This window comes from Topomyia yanbarensis, chromosome 3, assembly GCF_030247195.1.
Source record: "Topomyia yanbarensis strain Yona2022 chromosome 3, ASM3024719v1, whole genome shotgun sequence".
In the NCBI taxonomy this organism is placed as follows: domain Eukaryota; kingdom Metazoa; phylum Arthropoda; class Insecta; order Diptera; family Culicidae; genus Topomyia; species Topomyia yanbarensis.
Window position 1 is genome coordinate 382636688 of NC_080672.1, and position 21035 is coordinate 382657722.

Genomic DNA, 21035 nt, shown 5'->3' on the forward strand with positions numbered 1-21035 from the left:
TTAGTTAAAAAATTCAAATTAGTATTCTGTATTCCTAGTTTTAAGATAGCTATAATTTTTACTCATTATAGAAACTCTTATCCTCCATCTTGTAAATAGAATTGAATCCCTAGTTTTAAGATTTCTGTGAAATTTCTCATAAATATTTGTTTCCCCTTTTGTGTACTAAACTATATTGTTAGTTTTAAGATAACCGTAAAATATTTCGTAAAATACTATTACTCCCCCTCTTGTATATCAAAGTGAATCCCTTGTTTTAAATTTTTTCATAAAAAAATATTTTGGCCCTCTCTTGTATATTGAATCTTATTTCTAGTCTTAAGGTAGCTGTAAATTTTCTTTTCCTTTGTAAAAAAAAATATTTCAACAGTGTAACCTCCTAGTTTTAAGATATCCAAAATGTAAAAACAAAAGTATTTGGCACCGCCAAGCTAACGCATTTGTGCCTATCAAATAAACGAAATGAATAAAAAAAAAACCCGTACGAGGCTCATTCTGCAGATAATTTGCTACAGCGGTGCACTGTAGGAAATACTCATGGGATTTTCGATTGATTGACACCGGTGTAGTGGATTGCACTGGTTTTGCACTTTCTAGCAAAAGTGTCAATGTAACATACCCAGTTTTCTGCACTTCGGCTAGAAAGTGCAAAAACGGTGCAGTTTCAGTGCACTCCACTACACCGGTGTCAATCAATCGAAAACCCCATCAGAATTCGAATGAATGTTTCAACGGGTGTGTGTGTATGGCGATTGACTCCTAAAGATTTGCATGATGACTATGAATGCGATGGGAGTTGCTTTTGGGTCTGAAGCAGCCCATTTCGTCCGGACCTCTGATAATCAACGTCTGCAAGTTGCCGAACGCGAGGACGACTTATCTGGAGAAGAAAACTCGAGCCATTTCTCCCCACAAGACTGTTATACGGTCCTGGCATCGCAGTTTAATCGTGAATTATCCAAAAACTACAAAAAATTGTGAAAACGAAAAATGTTGGTCAAAATTGTTAAAATTACATTTTTGACCACCAGAAAACCAGAAAGAAAAAAAAGTCAAATTGCGGCAACAAATATATTTCTCTTTATAAAAGATTTTCTGTCGATTATCGTTAAATTTTAGAAAAATGTCGCCCAAACTTAGATTTTAGAAAAAAAATGTTAATAAAAAACAAAAATTCAATTTTTGGGGTTTTGTCAAACGTCGTGCCGCTTTACCGTGTGATGCCCGTTCACATCTCATCAGGAATGATTCCTAGAAACATCACTCCTCGCATAATCAAGCATACCAGCAGTCGAAGTGATGCACACATACACACCCACATCAGTCTCCATTAATCATCCGCCTCATTGTACTAGTAGACGACTTTGCGATTACCAAGCGGACTGAAAATCGATCAATCACCGGAGCCATTTTGGGGCAACTAACGACTGACCGAAACTACCGCCAGCACGATCGGAAAGTGGGCCACACTGGCTGTTCACACCCCCGGCCAGATTCAGCATGAGACAAGGCCAAACAGCTCAAGGAACTTTGCCGTCTACGTAGTGGAAAAAATCCTACCCAAGCATGGCTGAATTAACAAACCGACCCAACCAGCAATGTCATGTACCTACTTGTGGGGATTTATTTCACCCCCAGCAACCGGGTCAATGCTACAGCCTTGGCGGGGAAAGCTTTCAATATGGTCACGACTGATCCTAAAAGTCGCATGAATGACACAAAGTACATGGGAAAACTGTGTCAATACGTCAGCTAAACGACTTTGACCAGTGCTGCCGCTGGAAGTTGTTTTCGCTTCCAGATCACTCCACTCGAGGGGGCTTGAGTGCATATCAAGCGTAGCATAGAGGAACGGAAAACAATGCATACAGATAAGCACCGCTCGTTCAGTTCCCTATATCGGCAGCGATATCGCGCGTGGGTGGATATGAGCTGCCGAAAAAAACACCACTACCTAGCTAGCTAGCTCTACATGGTTTCACCCACCCCGTACTATTCGCTGAAAACAATGGCTGCTGTTGTTTCGCCAAACATGAGAATTAGATTTCCATCCCACCCCGGTCGTCGCCGTGCGTCGTTGTCGGTGGTGGCCTTTCGAGAGTCCACGCTGCTTCAGCGTACATACAACGAGCTTGAATGCAGAATGAGGGAAATTTCGCTTTTTTTTGTTGTTGAATGTTCGGAATATAAACACTGCTCAGAACATCGATAATAATGAGAGTAGTTGTTGTTGGAAAAATTGAACTTGTTGAATGGGTGGGTCCGTTAGAAAATTGATTATTTCACATTTCGAACGGTGAACTTTGCGCGAAAATTCCCAGCTTGCAAAATGTTAACAGTACTGTTGCATCACTTGCTTCTTCAAACAAAGTTACAGGAAATTTCGAAACTTTGTTTCCTGTGCCAGAATCGATCGTTATTATTAAATCATCGTTTTTCGATGGTGCTCGCAACTATATTGAAATAAATGTTTGTTCAGTGGAAAAGTTTGCTACATTTTTGTTCAGACAACACCCAGCCGGTTTCGGTACGAGTAACATGATTGTTGTAGCAATACAATAGAATTCAGGTTTTATTTTTAATTTTAAAGGTCCTCTTGTATAATATCTCTTTAGAAGGTGTGATTAGAGGTACGAGGGGACAGAGCCGGCGTTACACTTTTATTCCGAGTGGGTGGTAAGATAACGAGGTAAATGTAAATGGTAAATGTTTTTTTCAGTTTGGATAATTTCGCTATCCCGGAAAACTGCAAAAAATCCAAAAACACCAGCCAATCTCGCTGTGGACGGTGGCCAAGCGAGCATCGCTCTCCTCCACAGCTTATAGTCAAAAAGAGTGAAGCAAGCAGAATAGCGGCATCACCAGGAAATCACTCCGCCGTGTATGGCGAAATTCTGGGCTCCAGCAGAAGAGCGATCATCCTTATACGATTTATTTGAGCCCCCATGTATTGCAAAAAGCTCTAACCACCTTTTGAATAGATTGCAAAGAAAAACCTCAATTTAATATAGAAAAGTCTCGCCTGAATCGGATGAAATTAAGTAAAATCCGGAGAATTGGAGATCACTTCCGATGGCCGAAGTCTCCTTGTCAAACCCGTAGAGCTGACAACCCTAGTGGTGCTCAGTTTGCAGCGTTATTAAACTGGATTTTTAACCCACTCGTGGTTTTTAGTTCCCGTCAGGTTTTGTCAGCCTTTTGTTTAACAGTTTAACTGCTAGATACCTGCCGATATCCTGTCGGGCTTGCCAAACAGGGTGAAAGTGATTTCCTGGTAAAATTCTTACTGGAACCGAGTAGAGTCTGATGGGCATTGTCAAAAACTCTGGCAATACCTCAACAAGAACATTTTCAGGAAGAAACGTCGTCCAGTTAAAATTAAAAAGAATACATTTATTTTTGTTGACGTTTTTCAATTAGTACACATTGATTTTCGAATAATAGTATAACGCATTACTGCTCTGATGGTGTGCTTTTTAATTTGTGCGTCATTACTACAAAGTTTTATATAAATAGTGTGTTTAAGTATACTACTGTTTGCGTTGTGTTTAATTCAATTTAGGTACAAGAACCAGTTCGAACATGTTCAATCAAGCTGTTACGGTTCACTTGCACACGTCAAGTCTGATGATGCCGTATGGCATCACGGGTGGGGGAACAATTTGACAATTACATGACTTATCATGAAATGGTCCCAAAAACATTTGATGATACATTTCCATAGGTTGAAAGATTTACTGAATTTTAATCAGTCTGAATACTTTCACCACATAAGAAACCATTCGTTCGTTTAACCTCGGATATGTATTCAGTCGTCGTTTGTTCGCTGTGAGCTGGATCGATAAACATTGCTTTTTTGGGACGGTTTGAGCGATGGTGGTGTTTGCACTGAGCTGGTTTTTTCCCATGCGATTTGTGCGCGTGTTTGTAACGCCTCGGTTCGGTAAGGTGGTGCACAGTACTCGGCAATATAATGACCGCCCAGAAGACTTCATTTTGCTCATCTTAGCAACAAAGAGAGAGAGAGAGAGAGAGAGAGAGAGAGAGAGCGAGAGAGAGAGAGAAAAATTTTTCCCCCTATAACATGAGTTATATTTTGGTGCACATATTTTGCCCAGTAACTAAGAGAGCAGAGAGAAACCACATTCTCTCTTTGTTGAATTCTCTTGCTTGTGACAGAGCAAAGCTTTATTAGATGCTCTGTTGTTACCTCATGATGGTCTGGTGGAGCAACAGAGATAAATTGCTCAGTTAGCAGATGAGAATAAAATAGCTTCCTCTTTACACCCAAGGGAACCAAATTTAGTTCACTTCAAATCAGTATTCGATTATTTCACTGGGCTTTCAAGATAAGTAATCCGGGAATAGTAAAAATGTTTGAATTGGGCAGCTCCCAGTTCAAAATCGCAGAATAAAAATTTCAAAGCGATCAAAAACCATTTGTTCGAGTTGCATTTCCGGCCAACTCAAAAAAGTGGGTTCAAGTAAAACGCGGTTAAAGTTTTCAGTACGTCGAGGTTTACATAAGAGGCGTTGAAAATTTGAACATTTATATATCGTTATCGTCTTCCATTTTTTGGGATATAATTTTTAACATTCTAAAGTACATTTGGTCGTTGTTAGGTCAGACCGGATTAAGCCGCAAAACATAAAAGAATATCGTCAGCTACATTCGACTTTTGCCAGGTTTGAAAGATGTAACAATAAACAAGAATTATGGTAAAAATTAATTTCCAATCATAATGTAAAGGATGCTGCGATTAGAACTTTAAACTCAATCAATATCAATATTCAATATCAAATCAATATTTTGTCACTTAGCCCGGTCTGACTTAACACCGACCATTTTAGACTAATAAATAAAAAAATCGACTTTTTAAAAATTCTACAGTGGTGTAACCCCTTAAATGCCTATTAGGCTGATAAAGGATATTGAGACTATTTTCATACTAATTATATTATAACACTACTCATTTCGACGTCAACATTTCATTAGGCATTATATACGATATGCTCATGTTGAGAAAATCACGTCTGAAAAATTACCTCGTACATTATATTCCCATTTTTGAACAGGAGCTTGATTTATGGACCAAATAACTCAATGCCGTGTTACATTAATCTTTTTTCCGAATAATATACCAGATTTATTAAAAAAATTGTATTTTGAACGATTTGCGTAGATAAATGTTTAGGTCCCTTTTGAAACATCGCACTGATTTTGTCCCCCACTCCCATAATCTCTTTTCGGCGAGACGTTAGCTTATAGTTCATGCGGGTGAACCCTTTTGTTTACAGCAAATGATTATGTGACGTTTGTTTTGATCCCTTTCTCAGTGTTGGGATGTTTTTGTACCCCTTTTCAAGTATAGTCTTTTTCACTAAGAATAGGACCCATAAACATTTTTTTTCCGTTTTGTTGTTTGGTGTATATGAACCGTTAATTTTTGAGAGGAAGTCCTTTACAAAACAAGTTATTTTGCTTATGAGCCTTTTAGATAATCTATTTTTTCGTCAACAGCCAGGATTCAGAATCGGCTTATTGAAGGTGTGTATAAAGCTTTGTTAGTGTTCATTTGAAGCAAGTATTAACAGGAATTGTTTACATTTTGTTTATCGGCCCAATTGAAATGTTCTCGCCGATTTGCTCTTTCTGTGACTGAGCATCTGATGAGGAACACTCTCTCTTGAACTGGGCGAGAATCAATACTTTCGCATCCCCCCTGCGTGGTAGAGAGATTTATGTGAACTCAAAAACATTAATCTCTTGATTCTTGAGAGCGTGTTCGCTCGTTTTTTTGGTGGGAGCTTGTAAACAGCCCTACTGCGTTTAACTGCTGGCAGCGAGAAAATGAGCTAATATCGCGAGTAGTAAGAAAGCCCAGGCGATCGATTCGTGATCTATTTCCAGCCAAAAGAAAAACCCTTGAGAGTCTCTCAAAGTAGTAAGAACCTAAGCGTGCGTGAAATGAATAAAATCAACGCGAATAAACTTCATGTCGTGCTCTCAAACCGGAAATAGGCTAGCATAATAGTTAACGATCTACGTTTTTATATTGAATATCGCGTGTACATTCCGGCTAACGTCGTCGAAATAGATGGAGTTGTGACGGAAGAATCATTAACTTCAACTGACATAAATAATGGTGTGGGCATTTTTAAAGCCCAAAACCTTCCACAGGTAAAGCTACTAGAAGTGAAAATGTTGAACTTGGTATCAGGTACAGGCAATACAAAAGTTGAGATCCCCTCGAAATTATTTCGACTGACATTCGAGGGTGGTGACTTACCAAACTACATACTTTAGGACAAGCTTCGACTTCCTGTCCGCATGTACGTGCCAAAAATCATGAGCTGCACTCATTGAAAACAGATGATTCAAACAAGTACCTAATGCTACAATAAAATGAAGTGCTCAAAGTGCGGAAAAATCATACAACGATGACACATGTACAAAGGATGCTGAACAATACCTTTTTTTGTTACTATGTTTTAATTGCCGTAAGGTTCTACTGTATCGATTTTGTTGGCTATTTTCGGCAAATTTGAAACTAAGAGAAACGAAAGCAATGAAATTGAAAGACGGATAGGTATTCTAGAGCGAATCAGTTATAAACTTAGAACGGAAAACTAGAACTAGGCAGGCTCATATGGGCATGATCGAAAGGAAATGTGAAGAATTCTTTGCCTTATGCAGAGTAGGAGTTGGGCGTTGCACCCAAGTCTACCGCATGGTCTATGGTAGAACATAACTCATCATCATGTTTTACCGCCGGCCGGCGGAATTTATTGAATCAATGATACATAAATTGATTTGAACAAAAAAAAGAGTGAAAAACTCGAGGTTTTAAATTTTTTCACAAAAATTACTATAGCTTTGCGAATTTTCAACCGATTTGAAAAAAAAAAATCAAATGATTTTAAAAGTTGAAAGAATTGTCTAGAAACGGTACAAAATGAAATTTAGATATTTTTGAAAAAGTGCAATTATTTGGAAGAGTGAAAGTTTAAAAATCGGGATTGGAAAATACCACGAAATAGGGTGGAAATTGAAATGACAAAAATATTTCTTACCAGTAACACATTGGTCACACGCAACATTACTGTTACAGCAGTTAGTGTGCGCAATTTATACTGGAGAGCCATTGTTTTGAAAAACTATAAAAAATAAACAATACAACAATAAAAATCAGTAAAAATGAGAACGGTTTTTTTCTACTTCAAAATTAAATTAAATTAATTGAATAAATGATTAAAAACGATTTTATAATACCTACTAATTGTTACATACGTAGTAAAACAACCAGTATTTAAACTGGTATTGTCGCGAGTCACATTTCCACATCATCCACAGCACGAAACCTGACGAAACGCTAACGGCAACCGTACACTGGGGTACAAATGTACCCCACGTCAACTGGCTATGCCACCTTTTCCTACTGTTACTAGGAACTCTAAATTGAATTATGGTTAGGGTCCCAGGTTGGTAAATGCCGAATTCTCGTCTTCATACGGCTCCCAAGAAGGGATGGGGTACATTTGTACCCCAATGCAACGTTCTAGGGTTAAAAATAATTTATTGAACAGAATTTAACAGTAACAAAATGCTAAAAGCAAGTACAACACCATGATCTCGGCTATACTTTGAAATTAATCTGTTATTACAATTAACCCATCATCTCATTAGCTGATTGGCAGTATTTAACTAATCCATCTAGCAAAAATAGGCTGATCTGTACAGAAGTTATATTCAAAACGTGTAGCTCCTTATACATATATACCATCGTTCAATTTGTTGCTTAATTTATAACTCGTTTAGAAGTGTGTTTTAAATACATAGAGCAGTACAGATTCTCAGACTGAATACGTCATGGCATAAATTTAAACATGAATTTAAAACTAAAATGAACAACCGGCTGCTGAGGGAGAAAGTCCTGGTTTTAAAATTTTTAGTTTCAGATTATAGAACTGTCAAAATTATGAATCTAGGACTGAATCACTGCCGAATATGTCCTTAGGTCGTTCCTTGATTCGAAATTATTTTCCCCAATCTATCGAACCTGAGTACATGTGCTGCATACTCTATTATTATCGAAACAATTCCAGGCGTATTTCGGATAAATCAACAAAGAGAACCATATACCATTGGGAAGGTGAGAAAATTTCACATTGAGTGATGCCCTCATATGTTTCAGCTAAGTAATTTATTTAAAATTTGACAATTTTGATCGATTTTTCGTTCATTCTCGAAAATTTTTATAGTTAACATCATCATTTTATTAATTCATATGATTAGCCTTGAAGAGCTGCATAATTCGTTCTTTGACATGATGCACTTATCTTTTCTGATTTTCATGTGTTTGGGTTATTGAACTTGGCTATTTTTATCTCATTTTCACTAATACTAGCTCTAATTGAAAAAGTGTAGCACTTATCGTACCTTTTTTTCTTTTCATTCGAAAGCCAAGGAAATTTTACAGAGAAAAATGTATTAATACCTTTCAGTTAAGTGAATTTAGAATTCTCTTAGAAGTAAATTAGTTTAAAGTTAGTGTTATTATTAGCATTTTCGTTAATTTACTTAAAATAGTAAATAATAAGGACAACCATTATTATCATGCTAATAATAAATCTCAGCAAGTTCTACAATTCTTTATTTGACTCCATACAATTACCTCTTTTTGTTTCGACGTAAAATCATTTTTATCACATCGTTTCATATGCAAAAACAACGATTTAGAACCCACTATTTTTGTGGTGAGATCATGCTGTGTTAACTATTAAATAGCAGCGAAATGAAAAGAGATATGGATAATCTGTCAAATAAAAAGTTATAGAGAATGTTAAGGGGGACCCAAATGAACAATAGTAACGATTAATTTTGTAGATTAATAATTAGAAAAGTTACAAAATCCTCGAAAAACGCCAAGTATGAGCAATTTTACTAGTAAAAAGTCATTTAGTACCCTTAACTAAGAGATATTCGTGCATACATCGATAGAAAATTTTCTCAGCTTTCCAATGAAACCTTGCAAATAACGATATATAGTATATTTTTTAGATTATACTCTTTTAAGCACTTGCAACTCAATCGCAAGAAAATTTTAGCAATGAAATTACTAAAAAATGAGAAGAGATAGGAATATGATGTTTAAGAACAAATTATAAATGGTTCTAAAATCCTACTTTTGGATAATAGATATTGCTTTAATCATAATTCTTTGTTTTGAGAAAATTAACGAAAACCGCCTCAAAACACTAACTTTTAACTACTTTACAACTAAAAGGTAATTAAAACTAGTTAACTGAAAGATATGAGAACACCATGCAATAGGAAAATTTCTTACCTTTCGAAAGAAACTAAAAGATTTAAAATACAAAGCATACTTTTTGAGTTAGAGGCATTTTAAGACAAATAAATTTTTTACACAAAAATTTTAATAACTCTGTAACGGTTGAGATTTCATGGTATGTGTAGAACAATTTTTTCCTCCAAATATGACAGTCAATCACCTCTCGAGAGGTTCTTAACCACGAACCAAACACCCTGTATAGCGCTATTTAAGTCATGATGTTGCTCGTTTGACATAAGAGCAACAACTGATTCAAACAGACACGTGGTATTAGGGTTCGTCGCGGTGCGGATGTGGGCGGTAAATGGATAGTCCGCACCGCAACCGCAAAAAAATAATAAAACCGCACCGCTTACCGCAACCGCACTGCATTTACCGCACCGCACCGCGCGGTAATGCGGTAAATGCGGTAAAAATCTGTATTTTTCAAAAGTGTGTTGAAAAAATATTAATTTATTTGTATAACTATATATAATTTCCTATTTACACGAACATTAACTTTGACGGACTCCTCAGAATGAAAAATTTATCAATAAATGTCAACTTTGCAAGTTTTATTAATAAAATGCCGTACATCTTGAGATAAATACTTTCGAAACAAGGTAAACATTAGCATAGCACTGAAGTCCTATGAAATGTAGCTGTATTTCATCATTATACATACAAAAACGTTTTTCAGCTGCAATTAATAGGAAAACTTTTAATTAATATCAGATCAGGTATCCATCCCATCTCTACCGGTACAGAGTTGGTGAAGGACATTTGAAAAACTGCAAAATATGTATGATCTACAGCATACAGCAGAAATGTTTATACAAATAGGGGATTTAAGGAACAAAATACGTTAAAACACTTACTTCGTATTTTTCAAGAAATAGATGTATTCTTATTAAAATACTAAGATTGCACCCTTAAAATTGTATGAGTTGTAATTTTCTAATAGCTAGTTCGAAAGATCTACCTTTTTATGTAGTTTTTCTAATATTTTTCCATAATGCCAATGCAAAAACTTCAATTGAAGTTGGTAGAGGTCAAAAATTGTGCTGTGCAAAATTTGGTATCTGGGCTAACTTTGACACTTGTCGCAATATGAAAAGAGGCTTTGAGAAACACAAAAAAAATCGAAATACCCTATACTTACTTCGAAAGCTTTAATTTCAAAAAGTTACAAAATACTTCTAACTGAAAAATATTAGTTGTTAAATTGGTAGAAAATATTCCCAGTTGGACGAACAATGGACGTATGCGAAAAAAAGTTATGTAGAAGGAGTCTTAAAAACGAACTGCAGGAAAATTCATTGCGAATTTACACAGAAACCAACAGAGATAGAAATACGATGTTGAAGAACGAATAATAAAGTTATCAACCTAATTTGGTCCCTTGCTTATTTTGGACGCTCTTCAAACATTTGTCTCCCTCACTGCTGATTCCTCCAAATTCGTTTGTTTTGATGATGATAATTTCATTCATTGGGTTGTTTTTAAGTCTTAAGACTTTTTTAAGTTCATCTTTAAGTTCTCCAAATTAATTAAAATTTACAGTTGAGAAAACGCCATCGTACACGATTCATAATTTCACGATTGCCAAGAGGAATCGGGAGAAATGAGGCTTTTTTAAATTGAATTTGACAGTACAATTCAATTGTTTTTCAATGATTGGATTGTGCATTTTATATATTTGAAAAGGTTCGCTTGTAATTTTTTCAAAATGTTCAAAATATGTCGTAAATATAATGGTGCCAAATTAAAAATGTAAGTAACGATGGGTTGATTATAGATTATATTCGGATTTCTTTTCAAATCATTGTAAAGTCCATGGAAATTAGAGCAATTAAATGTTTATTATGTTTCCCTATTGTAAGGTAATAATTTGCGTCGTTCTTAAATGCTAAAAGTCAAAGTTTTAATTCACTTTTTGATGCAGACTTTATCAATTATTTTTTTAAGCGCGGTTGCGGTAATACCGCGCGGTAAAAGCTCATTTCCCGCACCGCATCCGCGAGAAAAAGTGTCTCACCGCACCGCAGTTTTTGCGGTGCGGGTGCGGTAAATACCGCGCGGTTGCGGTAATTACCGCAACCGCGACGAACCCTACGTGGTATGTCTAACTTATAACTTTTCGTGTTTTTTTTTGTGCAACTTTTATTTCTCAATAGGGTGGCTCAAAAACAATTCATTTGTCGCAAACAGTGGTGTACCAAATCGGGTTTTTATAATTTTGGGGAAAAAACCCAAGGTTTTTTCCCGATTAAAACGGTTTTTTCGCGGGAAGATTGGGTTTTTTGCAATTTTTTGATCTTTTAGTAATTGAACATTAATGTATTGTTATCCAAACATTTTTTATTTTTTTTTTTGAGCATTATTGTCATAATGTTTTGCATGTATATGAATTCTGAATGGTTTTCCTCGATTGAATCATTGTTATAGCGGTGATCCAACATTTCTTTACAAGTATTGTGGTTAAATAAGTGATAAAACTTTTCAACACGTTTGGGGCTAAGTCGATTGCATTTCTTACTGTGAATCCACCTAAACGTACTAAACATTTTTTCTACTGTTTCTGAAGTAGTTGATGCCGAAAGAATTTGGATTGCGATTTGTGAGAGTTCTGATTACTGTTCATACTAAAGACGAATGTCAAGGCCACTCCCTTTTTTGCATATTAATCACTTTTACTTTTCACCGAACTAAATAGGTATTTTCTAAATTTTGTGTAAATACCTACCTTATTTCGCTAAAAGAATAGCAACCCCTAACATGAGTAACAAGCAGAATAAAAGTACTTCATACTATGTTGCGTTTCGGCTTCGCCTCTTCAGAAACCGACACTAACGTATTGTCGGAATAGATTAGCGCCGGCTTGACGCAAATCCCTTAAAACTAAAACACACTATGTGTTTCAATCAAACGACTGATCAAACGTGATGTCCCGTTCGAGCAGAAGTTCTGTTTATGCCGATGAGACACAAGTGAAGCCGAAACTTGTCTTGGCTTAGCAGGCCTATGCGAAAGCACTATGCTATATTTCACCCTAAGGAGGAAAATTTGGTAAAAACCAAAATTTCTCACTAACTGGTTCTTACCAACAAATTTTCACCCTAGTGAGAAATTTTGGTTTTTACCAAATTTTCCTCCTTAGGGTGAAATATAGCATAGAGAATAAAAGTAGTTTTGGTATCACACGATTATTCTAATTTTCACTAGTCAGAGTAACAATGACTATTGTTCCCAGTATTATATGAAACAAGTTGGAATATGGAATGGACCGAAATCAAAGTCGCAGGAACAGAAATTGCTTCGTAAAATCCGTTATAAATATACTAGAATGTGAAAATTGGATTTGAACTTCGTTTCAAAATCGGACAGAAGCTTTTCGATTATGTCCTATAGAATAAAAACCGTAAAAAAGTATATCCGGTTCTTACAAAGCACTTTTCTTTATCCAACTTTTAATCTTGTATGTAACTTGCACGGAATTTCCTGTGAGCGAATTATACTGGAGGTTTAAGCTTGCGTAGATCGCGGAAGGAGAGGGAAGAAATATTAATCCGATACGTGCTTTTGCTAGAGGCGGTTGTAGAGAATGGGAAGGTAATCAGGTAAACTGTAGATTATGAAAACATACATGATGCTGAAAAGTAGTCACAGTAACCGTTGGAAAAAACAAAATTTGAAAGAGTCAGATGGAATACTTCAGTTTTTAGGCAGATTTCAGGACGCGCAGTCAAAGAAAAATCGCTCCGAATTCAATCTGAAAAGAAAACTTCTTATTGGGCAGTTTCTTCGTGAGTTCTGTGTGACCTGCACGAAGTATTGAAATGCAGAAAACTTTCAAGAATCCTCAAATCACGACAATGGCACAGTCGGTAAAATAACTGCAAATTGTAAGTTTTAATGCAGTAGAGAACCTACGATCACATCAAATAAAGAAGTTAGTTGAGGCTCGCAGTGTGATTAATAACCCTTGGTTTAATGTTATTCATAAACCCAGAAATCTGTGATACCGCATTTGCCGCATTTTTATTTATAGTATGAGAGTCCCGATTGGAGCCTTTCCTTAACAATATTAAATTTTCTCGTTGTGTAATGTCTACGCTAAGAAAAATGGCACATAATAATACCGTTGTCATGGAAAAAATCACTGATGGACTCGCTGAACCTTATATGTTTTCCGTTCCTAAGTAACATTACGAGTTCATTTTCGAATTTTTTAAAAATGGCAAGGAAAACGATGATATATATTTTTTATGACGATGATATATTATTATTTTACCATTGAAATTGACATGTGGAAATCAAAAATGATAGTGTTTTCGTGATAAAACATAAAATGGTGATAAACGTGCTCGGAGAGACTACATTGAAGTACATGTAAAAAATACTGAGGTTACTAAAATATTTTAAAATATTTGACAAGGTGTATGTACATATTGGTATAATAGTATGAGACAAATGCACTATAATTTCACGACTACGAATATTTCTCGGGCTAATAATGACTTCTCGGGATAATGACCTACAAACACTAAAATTTACAAGAGACACGATATATTAATTCGAAACAAAGAATACAACTCCACGGGATTTTTTTTTTGAAAAATTATAATCTTTACAAATGGCAAAAATTTACCTATCAGTGGATTTTCAGAAATGTGGCTGCTAGCGGTCTTGTGTAATAAAATGTTACACCTCGTGAAAGTTGTTCTTGCTGACGAATTATATTGTATTCTATTATATCATATGAGAGGCCTTACTAAAAATATGAAGATTCTTATTAGTGGATATAACAAAGCTTCGAGTTGCTCCTAAAACTGTGGCTCCGAGACGTCTTAGTTCACAACTGATTTCTTCGATTGGGAATACCAGAGCAACGAGGAATCACATAGCTTCGAATTACTTTGTAATACTGGTGGTTCCGAGTGGCCTTAGTTAAAAACAATGATTCCTTCGAGTGGGAATAATACACCTCCGAGTTGCTTTCGAAAAACCGTGGCTCCGAGTGAAATATAATGATTCCTTTGAGTGGGAATAACAGAGCTTCGAGTTGTTAGTTATAAACAATGATTCCTTCGAGTGGGAATAATACAGCTACGAGTTGCTTTAGAAAAACCGTGGCTCCGAGTGGCCTTATTTTAAAACAATAATTCTTTGGAGTGGGAGTATCAGAAGAGTTACGAGGAATAACATAGCTGCTAGTTGCTTTGAAAAACCATGGCTCTGAGTGGCCCTACTTGAAATATAATTATTCCTTTGAGTGGGAATAACAGAGCTTCGAGTTGTTCTTGAAAAACCGTGGCTCCGAGTAGCCTTAGTTATAAACAATGATTTCTTCGAGCGAGAGTAACAGATTTACGAGGAATAACATAGCTCCTAGTTGCTTTGAAAAACCCAGGCTCTGAGTGGCTTACTTGAAATATGCCTTTGATTGGGAATAAGAGAGCTTAGAGTTGCTCTTGAAAACCGTGGCTTCGAGTGGCCAGGATTAAGTGGGAATAACATGGATCCGAGTTGCGCTTGAAATAGCATGACTTTATTAAATTTGTGAATAACAGAGAAACCTCGCATGAGAAACTTCTGCTCATTGTGGCCTTATTTAAACAGCTATGACACCCTTAAGTAGAAATAATAAAGCTCCTAGTTGCTTTTGAAGTGGCCCCGAGTGGTCCGATTATAAAAATGATACGATATACTTGTTTTGGCGGTTCAGACTGTACAGCACTAGTCGTAAGCTCGAGTCTTTATCAGGAAGAATTCTTAGTGTAAGTAGAATCGTAGTACTAACACTATTCATGTAATGTCTTGTACATTGAAAATCAACTGCAAAACTGTTCAAATTCTGAGTATCGTCATTTTATTGTTAATTGTTCCTCCAAGCGAAAGCTCTTTATTACTATTTTCTTCGTGTGTGAGAATAAGAGCTTCGAGTTGCTTTTATAACACTTTTGCCAGGAATAAACTGTATGGCTTTGGGTTGTGACCTTAAAATGGCTTGGTGTGACCGAAGAATTCCATGATTAATTATAAATTCAGTCCCAAAAAAAGTAGCAGACATATATTGCAAAGTGCAGCTGGTGGAGCTGCGTGTATTTATTTCCATCTATAAGACATTTTACTAAGCCCTTTCGTAAGTTTCAAAAGCACAATACAAAAAATACGTATTGCAATTACTTGTTAATTAAATGTACTGAACTTCCCGGATTAGGCGGAACTGTCCCGATTTCAAAATGAATGCTATGAATTTATTCTTATATATTGATTTTTCATTTCAACGACTTGGGTAACTGAATCATCTTCTATTAATTATAGTTTTTATTGAAGTAATGCAATTGTTCTTTTGGATTTTGAGAAACGACGTTGAGTTTTTCAATGTCCTGTGAGATAATTTCTTCAATTTAAATAGTGAAGTAATTAATGCTTATAAACTAATCACAAGCGACAAGAAGACATGTTGTAACCAAAGACAATTTGTAAAAGAATATTAAGAGCTCTGAACCATTTAATTTGTATATAGTAACCGATAGACATTAACAAACAGTAGAAGAGGAGGTGAATGTAGAGAATGGGAAGGTAATCAGGTAAACTGTAGATTATGAAAACATACATGATGCTGAAAAGTAGTCACAGTAACCGTTGGAAAAAACAAAATTTGAAAGAGTCAGATGGAATACTTCAGTTTTTAGGCAGATTTCAGGACGCGCAGTCAAAGAAAAATCGCTCCGAATTCAATCTGAAAAGAAAACTTCTTATTGGGCAGTTTCTTCGTGAGTTCTGTGTGACCTGCACGAAGTATTGAAATGCAGAAAACTTTCAAGAATCCTCAAATCACGACAGCGGTATATACTACTGCGTACTCCACAAGTATCACAGGAGGAGGATATGTGTTAGTAAGTATAGAAGTTGGATTATACTTGTTCATGATCGACGCCAGAGAGGTGACTCCACTATCTGGACTAGATATCGATTCATCAAACTCATGGACAGGGAACCAACGGCTTTACTTCCCTTCCGAAGGAAGACGTGACCTCAGATTCACCTCTGAAAAATTTCAACGACCTCGGCTGGGATTGAACCCAGACCAACTGGAATGAGTGGCGGTCACGCTTATCACTCAACCCCCGGTGCCGTCGGATGAAGTTTTTGATCTAATTTTGCAAGAAAACATTGAAGTTATGGCCTTCAAATAGCTTCTAAAAATTAAATTATGCATAATTATGCTTCATATCATCAGCCTCACTAATAGATACTGCAGCTGCATAACCAGCAACCATTACGAATTCGAAGTGTTGCTACTCCCTGTGAATTCGGTGCTTTGTACCAACCAGTTACTGAGTTTCCACACATATCGGACAGGGAGCATCTGCAGTGCAACGTGGCACCAGTACTGCTCTGCATAGCGAAGCCTGTGTTGCATATAATGTTAAATGATTTTGAAAACTTTCCGTCTATGAAGTGGTCCTGTGAGACAATGACTTTCTCTGTGCAACTAGAAAAGAGCTGGCAACTGATATGACTGAGTGTAGCTTACCTAGCTCAATCTGCTAATTAGATTGGACTGGAATTGTGAATTAAAATAAACTTCACTAACTATATGGAGCCTTAGTGGCGTAACTACAATTTCTGTTTCGTAGATCTGGTTAGTTAAAGAAGACATTATTTTCCAATACGTAATTCATTGGTTTATAGAACTCAACAGAAATAATGTCCACTCCAGGAATTTTTTCCCATGGGCAGTCTGAGTTGGATTACTTTTAGCATGTTGGGAAACATGGTAATCGTCATTCTGCAATCCACGAATATTCGCACTGCCTCGCACCGGATTGCCGAACATTCGCCACGGAACACGTAAAATGATTAATTTCCCCGGCTTTCCCCCGTGATGGCGCTGCTGCACTATTCGTCACGAAAGTTGTTTACCTCCATCAACCGGGCGTTAGTTCGTTAATCAGTTAGCACGGCTCACCGAACGACGGGTTCCCCTGGCATGTCGGCACAAATAATCGCGTTAACATGGAAAACTTCAAAACATACCCAGCGACAGCAGCATCCCATCCGACTCGGCCGGCATCCGCTGGCATCCATCGCAGGCAGACATTGCCGCGTCGTGATGGATTACTCAGGCGGGAATTTAATTTAATATTTTATCGCCAGTTTGTATTTCCCCTCGACCGTGTCGGAACATCGGGTCCCCCCCCCCCCCGTTTCGCTCGATATGACGTAGCATGATCCAAATTTCTGCCCCCCCTTCCATCCCCCATTCTTGGCGGCGAAATTGGAGCGCAAAATTTCATCAAAATAACATTATCTGTGATAAAATCATTTTCACTTGGCAGGGATGAAGACACCGGTTCCGGCAGCCGCTTCACGTTCGGATTAACTAGAGAGCTTGCTGCACCGAGAACTCGGTTGGAACTTACCGTCGTGCGAATCGTACATGTAGATGATCCGATCCCAGCCGTAGTACCGCACCGTGTCGATGATGGCCTGGTAGTAATCGGGCCGCATACTGATGGCGAAGTCGAGAAAACCGGACGACGGCGTCAGGACCTTCTCCGGGAACCAGGGCGTGACGAACGGCATCTGGAATGTGTTGCTGTACGAGTGCAGCGTGTCGAAGGAATCCGGCGAGACGGCACCGAGCATGGCGAACACGCCGCGGGAAAATTGATTACATACTGCAAGAGAGAAAGAGAGAGAGAGAAAGGGACAAAAAAGAGACAAACGAAGATAAGTCAGAGATTATTTAATAATATTAGAGTGCGACAGATTGCGGATCGTTTTGTAAAGCAGGGGGACCACAGGGAAGTTGAGGTAATGGTGGATGAGCTGACAATGCTGTTTTTTGATGAAACAATTTATTTTTTTTTCTGGAGGGATGAGGAATGTACATATTTATTTGTTTCCTTGGCAAATGGTACAGTGCTTTCTAACTGCAGAATTTCAATTAGTTAAAACACTTGCTCGTATGTTTGTTGAAGCTTAGCGGAGGGAAAAGTTAGTGTATTTGAACACTGAAAGCTGTACTGATGAGCATACCGCTTTACCAAAAACTCAGTTACTAAATTGCAAAGCAAAATTATATTGTGAAACTAGCTGCGTTCATTTTAAATATCTAATTATTTTATATCCTTGCTAAGCAGATTGGAAGAAAACACAATCCGCCGCGGAAAATTCTGATTCAAATAGCATAAAAAATTGATAAAAAATCTCAGCGCGAAATTGCTAATAGAAAGCAATTATGTGATACGCCAATCAAAAAATCTCGTTAAACATCTTCGCGACGTCTGCTTCTGAAGAAATGAAACGCGACGGACAGGATAGAAATAAAAAATAGAGGAATCCTCGTCCGGACCTACCGGAGTCACTGGCAAGCGAAAAACTAATTTGCATTTATTCAATATGTACTAACAAAACGAGCTGTCTCGGGAGCATCGGCGACGACGGCAGCCGCATTTCAGTTCAAGCAGCTTAAAGAAACTGCGAGCTTCACGAGCACGAGCCTGCGTCGTCGCGCGTTTGCAGTAGCATTTCCCCTTAAGAGGCCAAGTTATATTATAAATGAACTTGTTCAAGTTTTTCTTATTAATGGAGCAGAATCAATAGAGTAGGAACATTTTATTATCCTCGTTTCCTTTAGGTGTACTTACTCTAAAAGATCTTTTTTCGTAGGCTCCTGAATCAGTTGAGTTCATGATTGAGTAGCCGCAATTGAGCGGAACTGTTTAATGTGAGCGATTATGCTTTCTTTTTTTGAGGTAGAGCTACGTCTTTGTTTTCGACGTGGGGATGTACTTTGCACAACGAAATGTGATTAAGTTTTGCAGGATTTTTATCCTGCTTTTTCACGACAATTTAATGAGATGTTTGTCCACGTCAAACAGAAATTTCTTTAGAAAAAGATTTCAATAAGTAAAGTTGCTATTATTATCTACAAACACGGAGAATTAATATGGAACAGTTTTCGAAGCGCTATAGATTATCGTCTTGTATAATATCTCCATAAATTCAAAGAATACGAGCTTTTAAGGTGGAATAAATGTTCGAAAACTTTTTCAGCGGTCAAGATCACATGATTTTGAAATAATCAACTATGATGGTTTAACAACTTTGAAGAAGTTTTTTCGAACATAAAACAGTGCATCTTTTAATATAAAAAATTTATTGATTGATTCTCCTAGAAGTAATTATGGAGAATGAACTCTTCCAAAATAGTAAGAGATTTGGTGCCTTCAGCAAAGTTGTTGATAATGTTAAAGGGTGTCCCATATCAAATTGCATTGCGGAAAAACCGCTGTAGAAAATAACGCATTGGGTATTTTCTCTTGAAAATTTGAATAGAAGTAGTTTAGAGTGTATTGTTTGTGTACTGTATTTTTATCGCTGTCAGTTTTTCGTCAACGGTGTGTCGTGTGAATTAACGTTACTACCAAATTCTGAGCATCGAACGGAAAGAGAATTGAGGTCAGAATGGATGTTCTATAAGTGATCAGGATCACAAGCGTGTAGTGAATGCGTTTAAACGTAATCCCAGTGGTTCAGTTAGGCATGTGGCTAAAATGTTGAATCTGTCTAAGTTTTTCAATCAGAGACCTAAGGACCGTAAACGTACAAACTGCCGAAGGCACCAAATAATGCCGAACGGCAAAATACGGTGGGAAAGTCACTGGCCCGGAAACAGTACACGCAGATGCTGATGAAGCCTCATTGTCTCATCATGGATGAGAAGACTTACGTCAAGCTGGACTTCCGGAAGCTTCCGGGGCTACTGTTCTTCATCGCTCAGCACAAGTCTGATGTTCCGGAGGAAGTAAGGAGGCAGAAACTTGCAAAGTTTGCCAATTAATTCATGATGTGGCAAGCAATCTGTTCATGTGGCAAACGTTGTGCGCATTTCGTGACTACCGGAACTGTAAACGGAGAGATCTTAACCAAAAAGTGTCTTCAGACGCGGCTGTTTCCTCTGTTGAAGCAACATGCGGGCCTTACAATTTTCTGGGTCGATCTAGCTTCGTGCCACTATTCAAATGTTATCCTATGTTAGTGGTACGAAGTCAACGCGGTCACTTTCATACCCGAAGACAAGGACCAACAACGCACCGGAACTAAGACTCATCGAAAAATACTGGGCAATCATGGAGCAGGCACTATGGAGACATCCCAAGGTCAAATCAGAGGAAGACACGAAGAAAAAGTGAATTTCCGTACAGAAGAAACTGCAGCCAGATCTTGTTCAGAACCTAATGAGTGAAGTTAAGTATAACGTGCGAGCGTATAGTTACGGCATTGAAGTTGAATGACATAAATATGCAAAAAGCTTACTAATAGTTTATATTTAATTGCCTGAAAGTTTGAAAAGGATCAGATTACTAGGTAATTTTCTACAGTGTTTTTCCAAGAACCAATTTGATGTGGAGCACCCTTTATTTTAAACAATTTTGATGAAAATATGAAGGTTACATGAATGCAGAATATCGAGAAATAAAACAACTTAAAAAACTTCTCAAAACCAGTTTTCTTCAATATAACTTTCTCATACCTTAAAAGTAATGTGAATTTAATTGTTTATAAACCGTAGAAGAGCTTTATCAAATACAGTAAGTTCTGAAGTTCTCCCGGACAAAAGACGTATGGAAAGACTGAACATTGTGCAAGATATGACGGTTTTCGAAAATGATCATTTTGTGG

General features: G+C 37.1%; 1 protein-coding gene across 2 annotated transcripts in view; it reads right to left on the reverse strand.

Annotated features, from left to right (window-relative positions):
* LOC131691701 (glutamate receptor 1) overlaps window positions 1–21035 on the reverse strand; it is a 496119-nt gene that overhangs the window by 184023 nt on the left and 291061 nt on the right. For both annotated transcript variants that reach the window (XM_058978296.1, XM_058978295.1), the window contains exon 3: window positions 17768–18025. In XM_058978296.1, the coding sequence (XP_058834279.1) occupies window positions 17768–18025 (258 nt within the window). The remainder of the gene's footprint in view (window positions 1–17767; window positions 18026–21035) is intronic.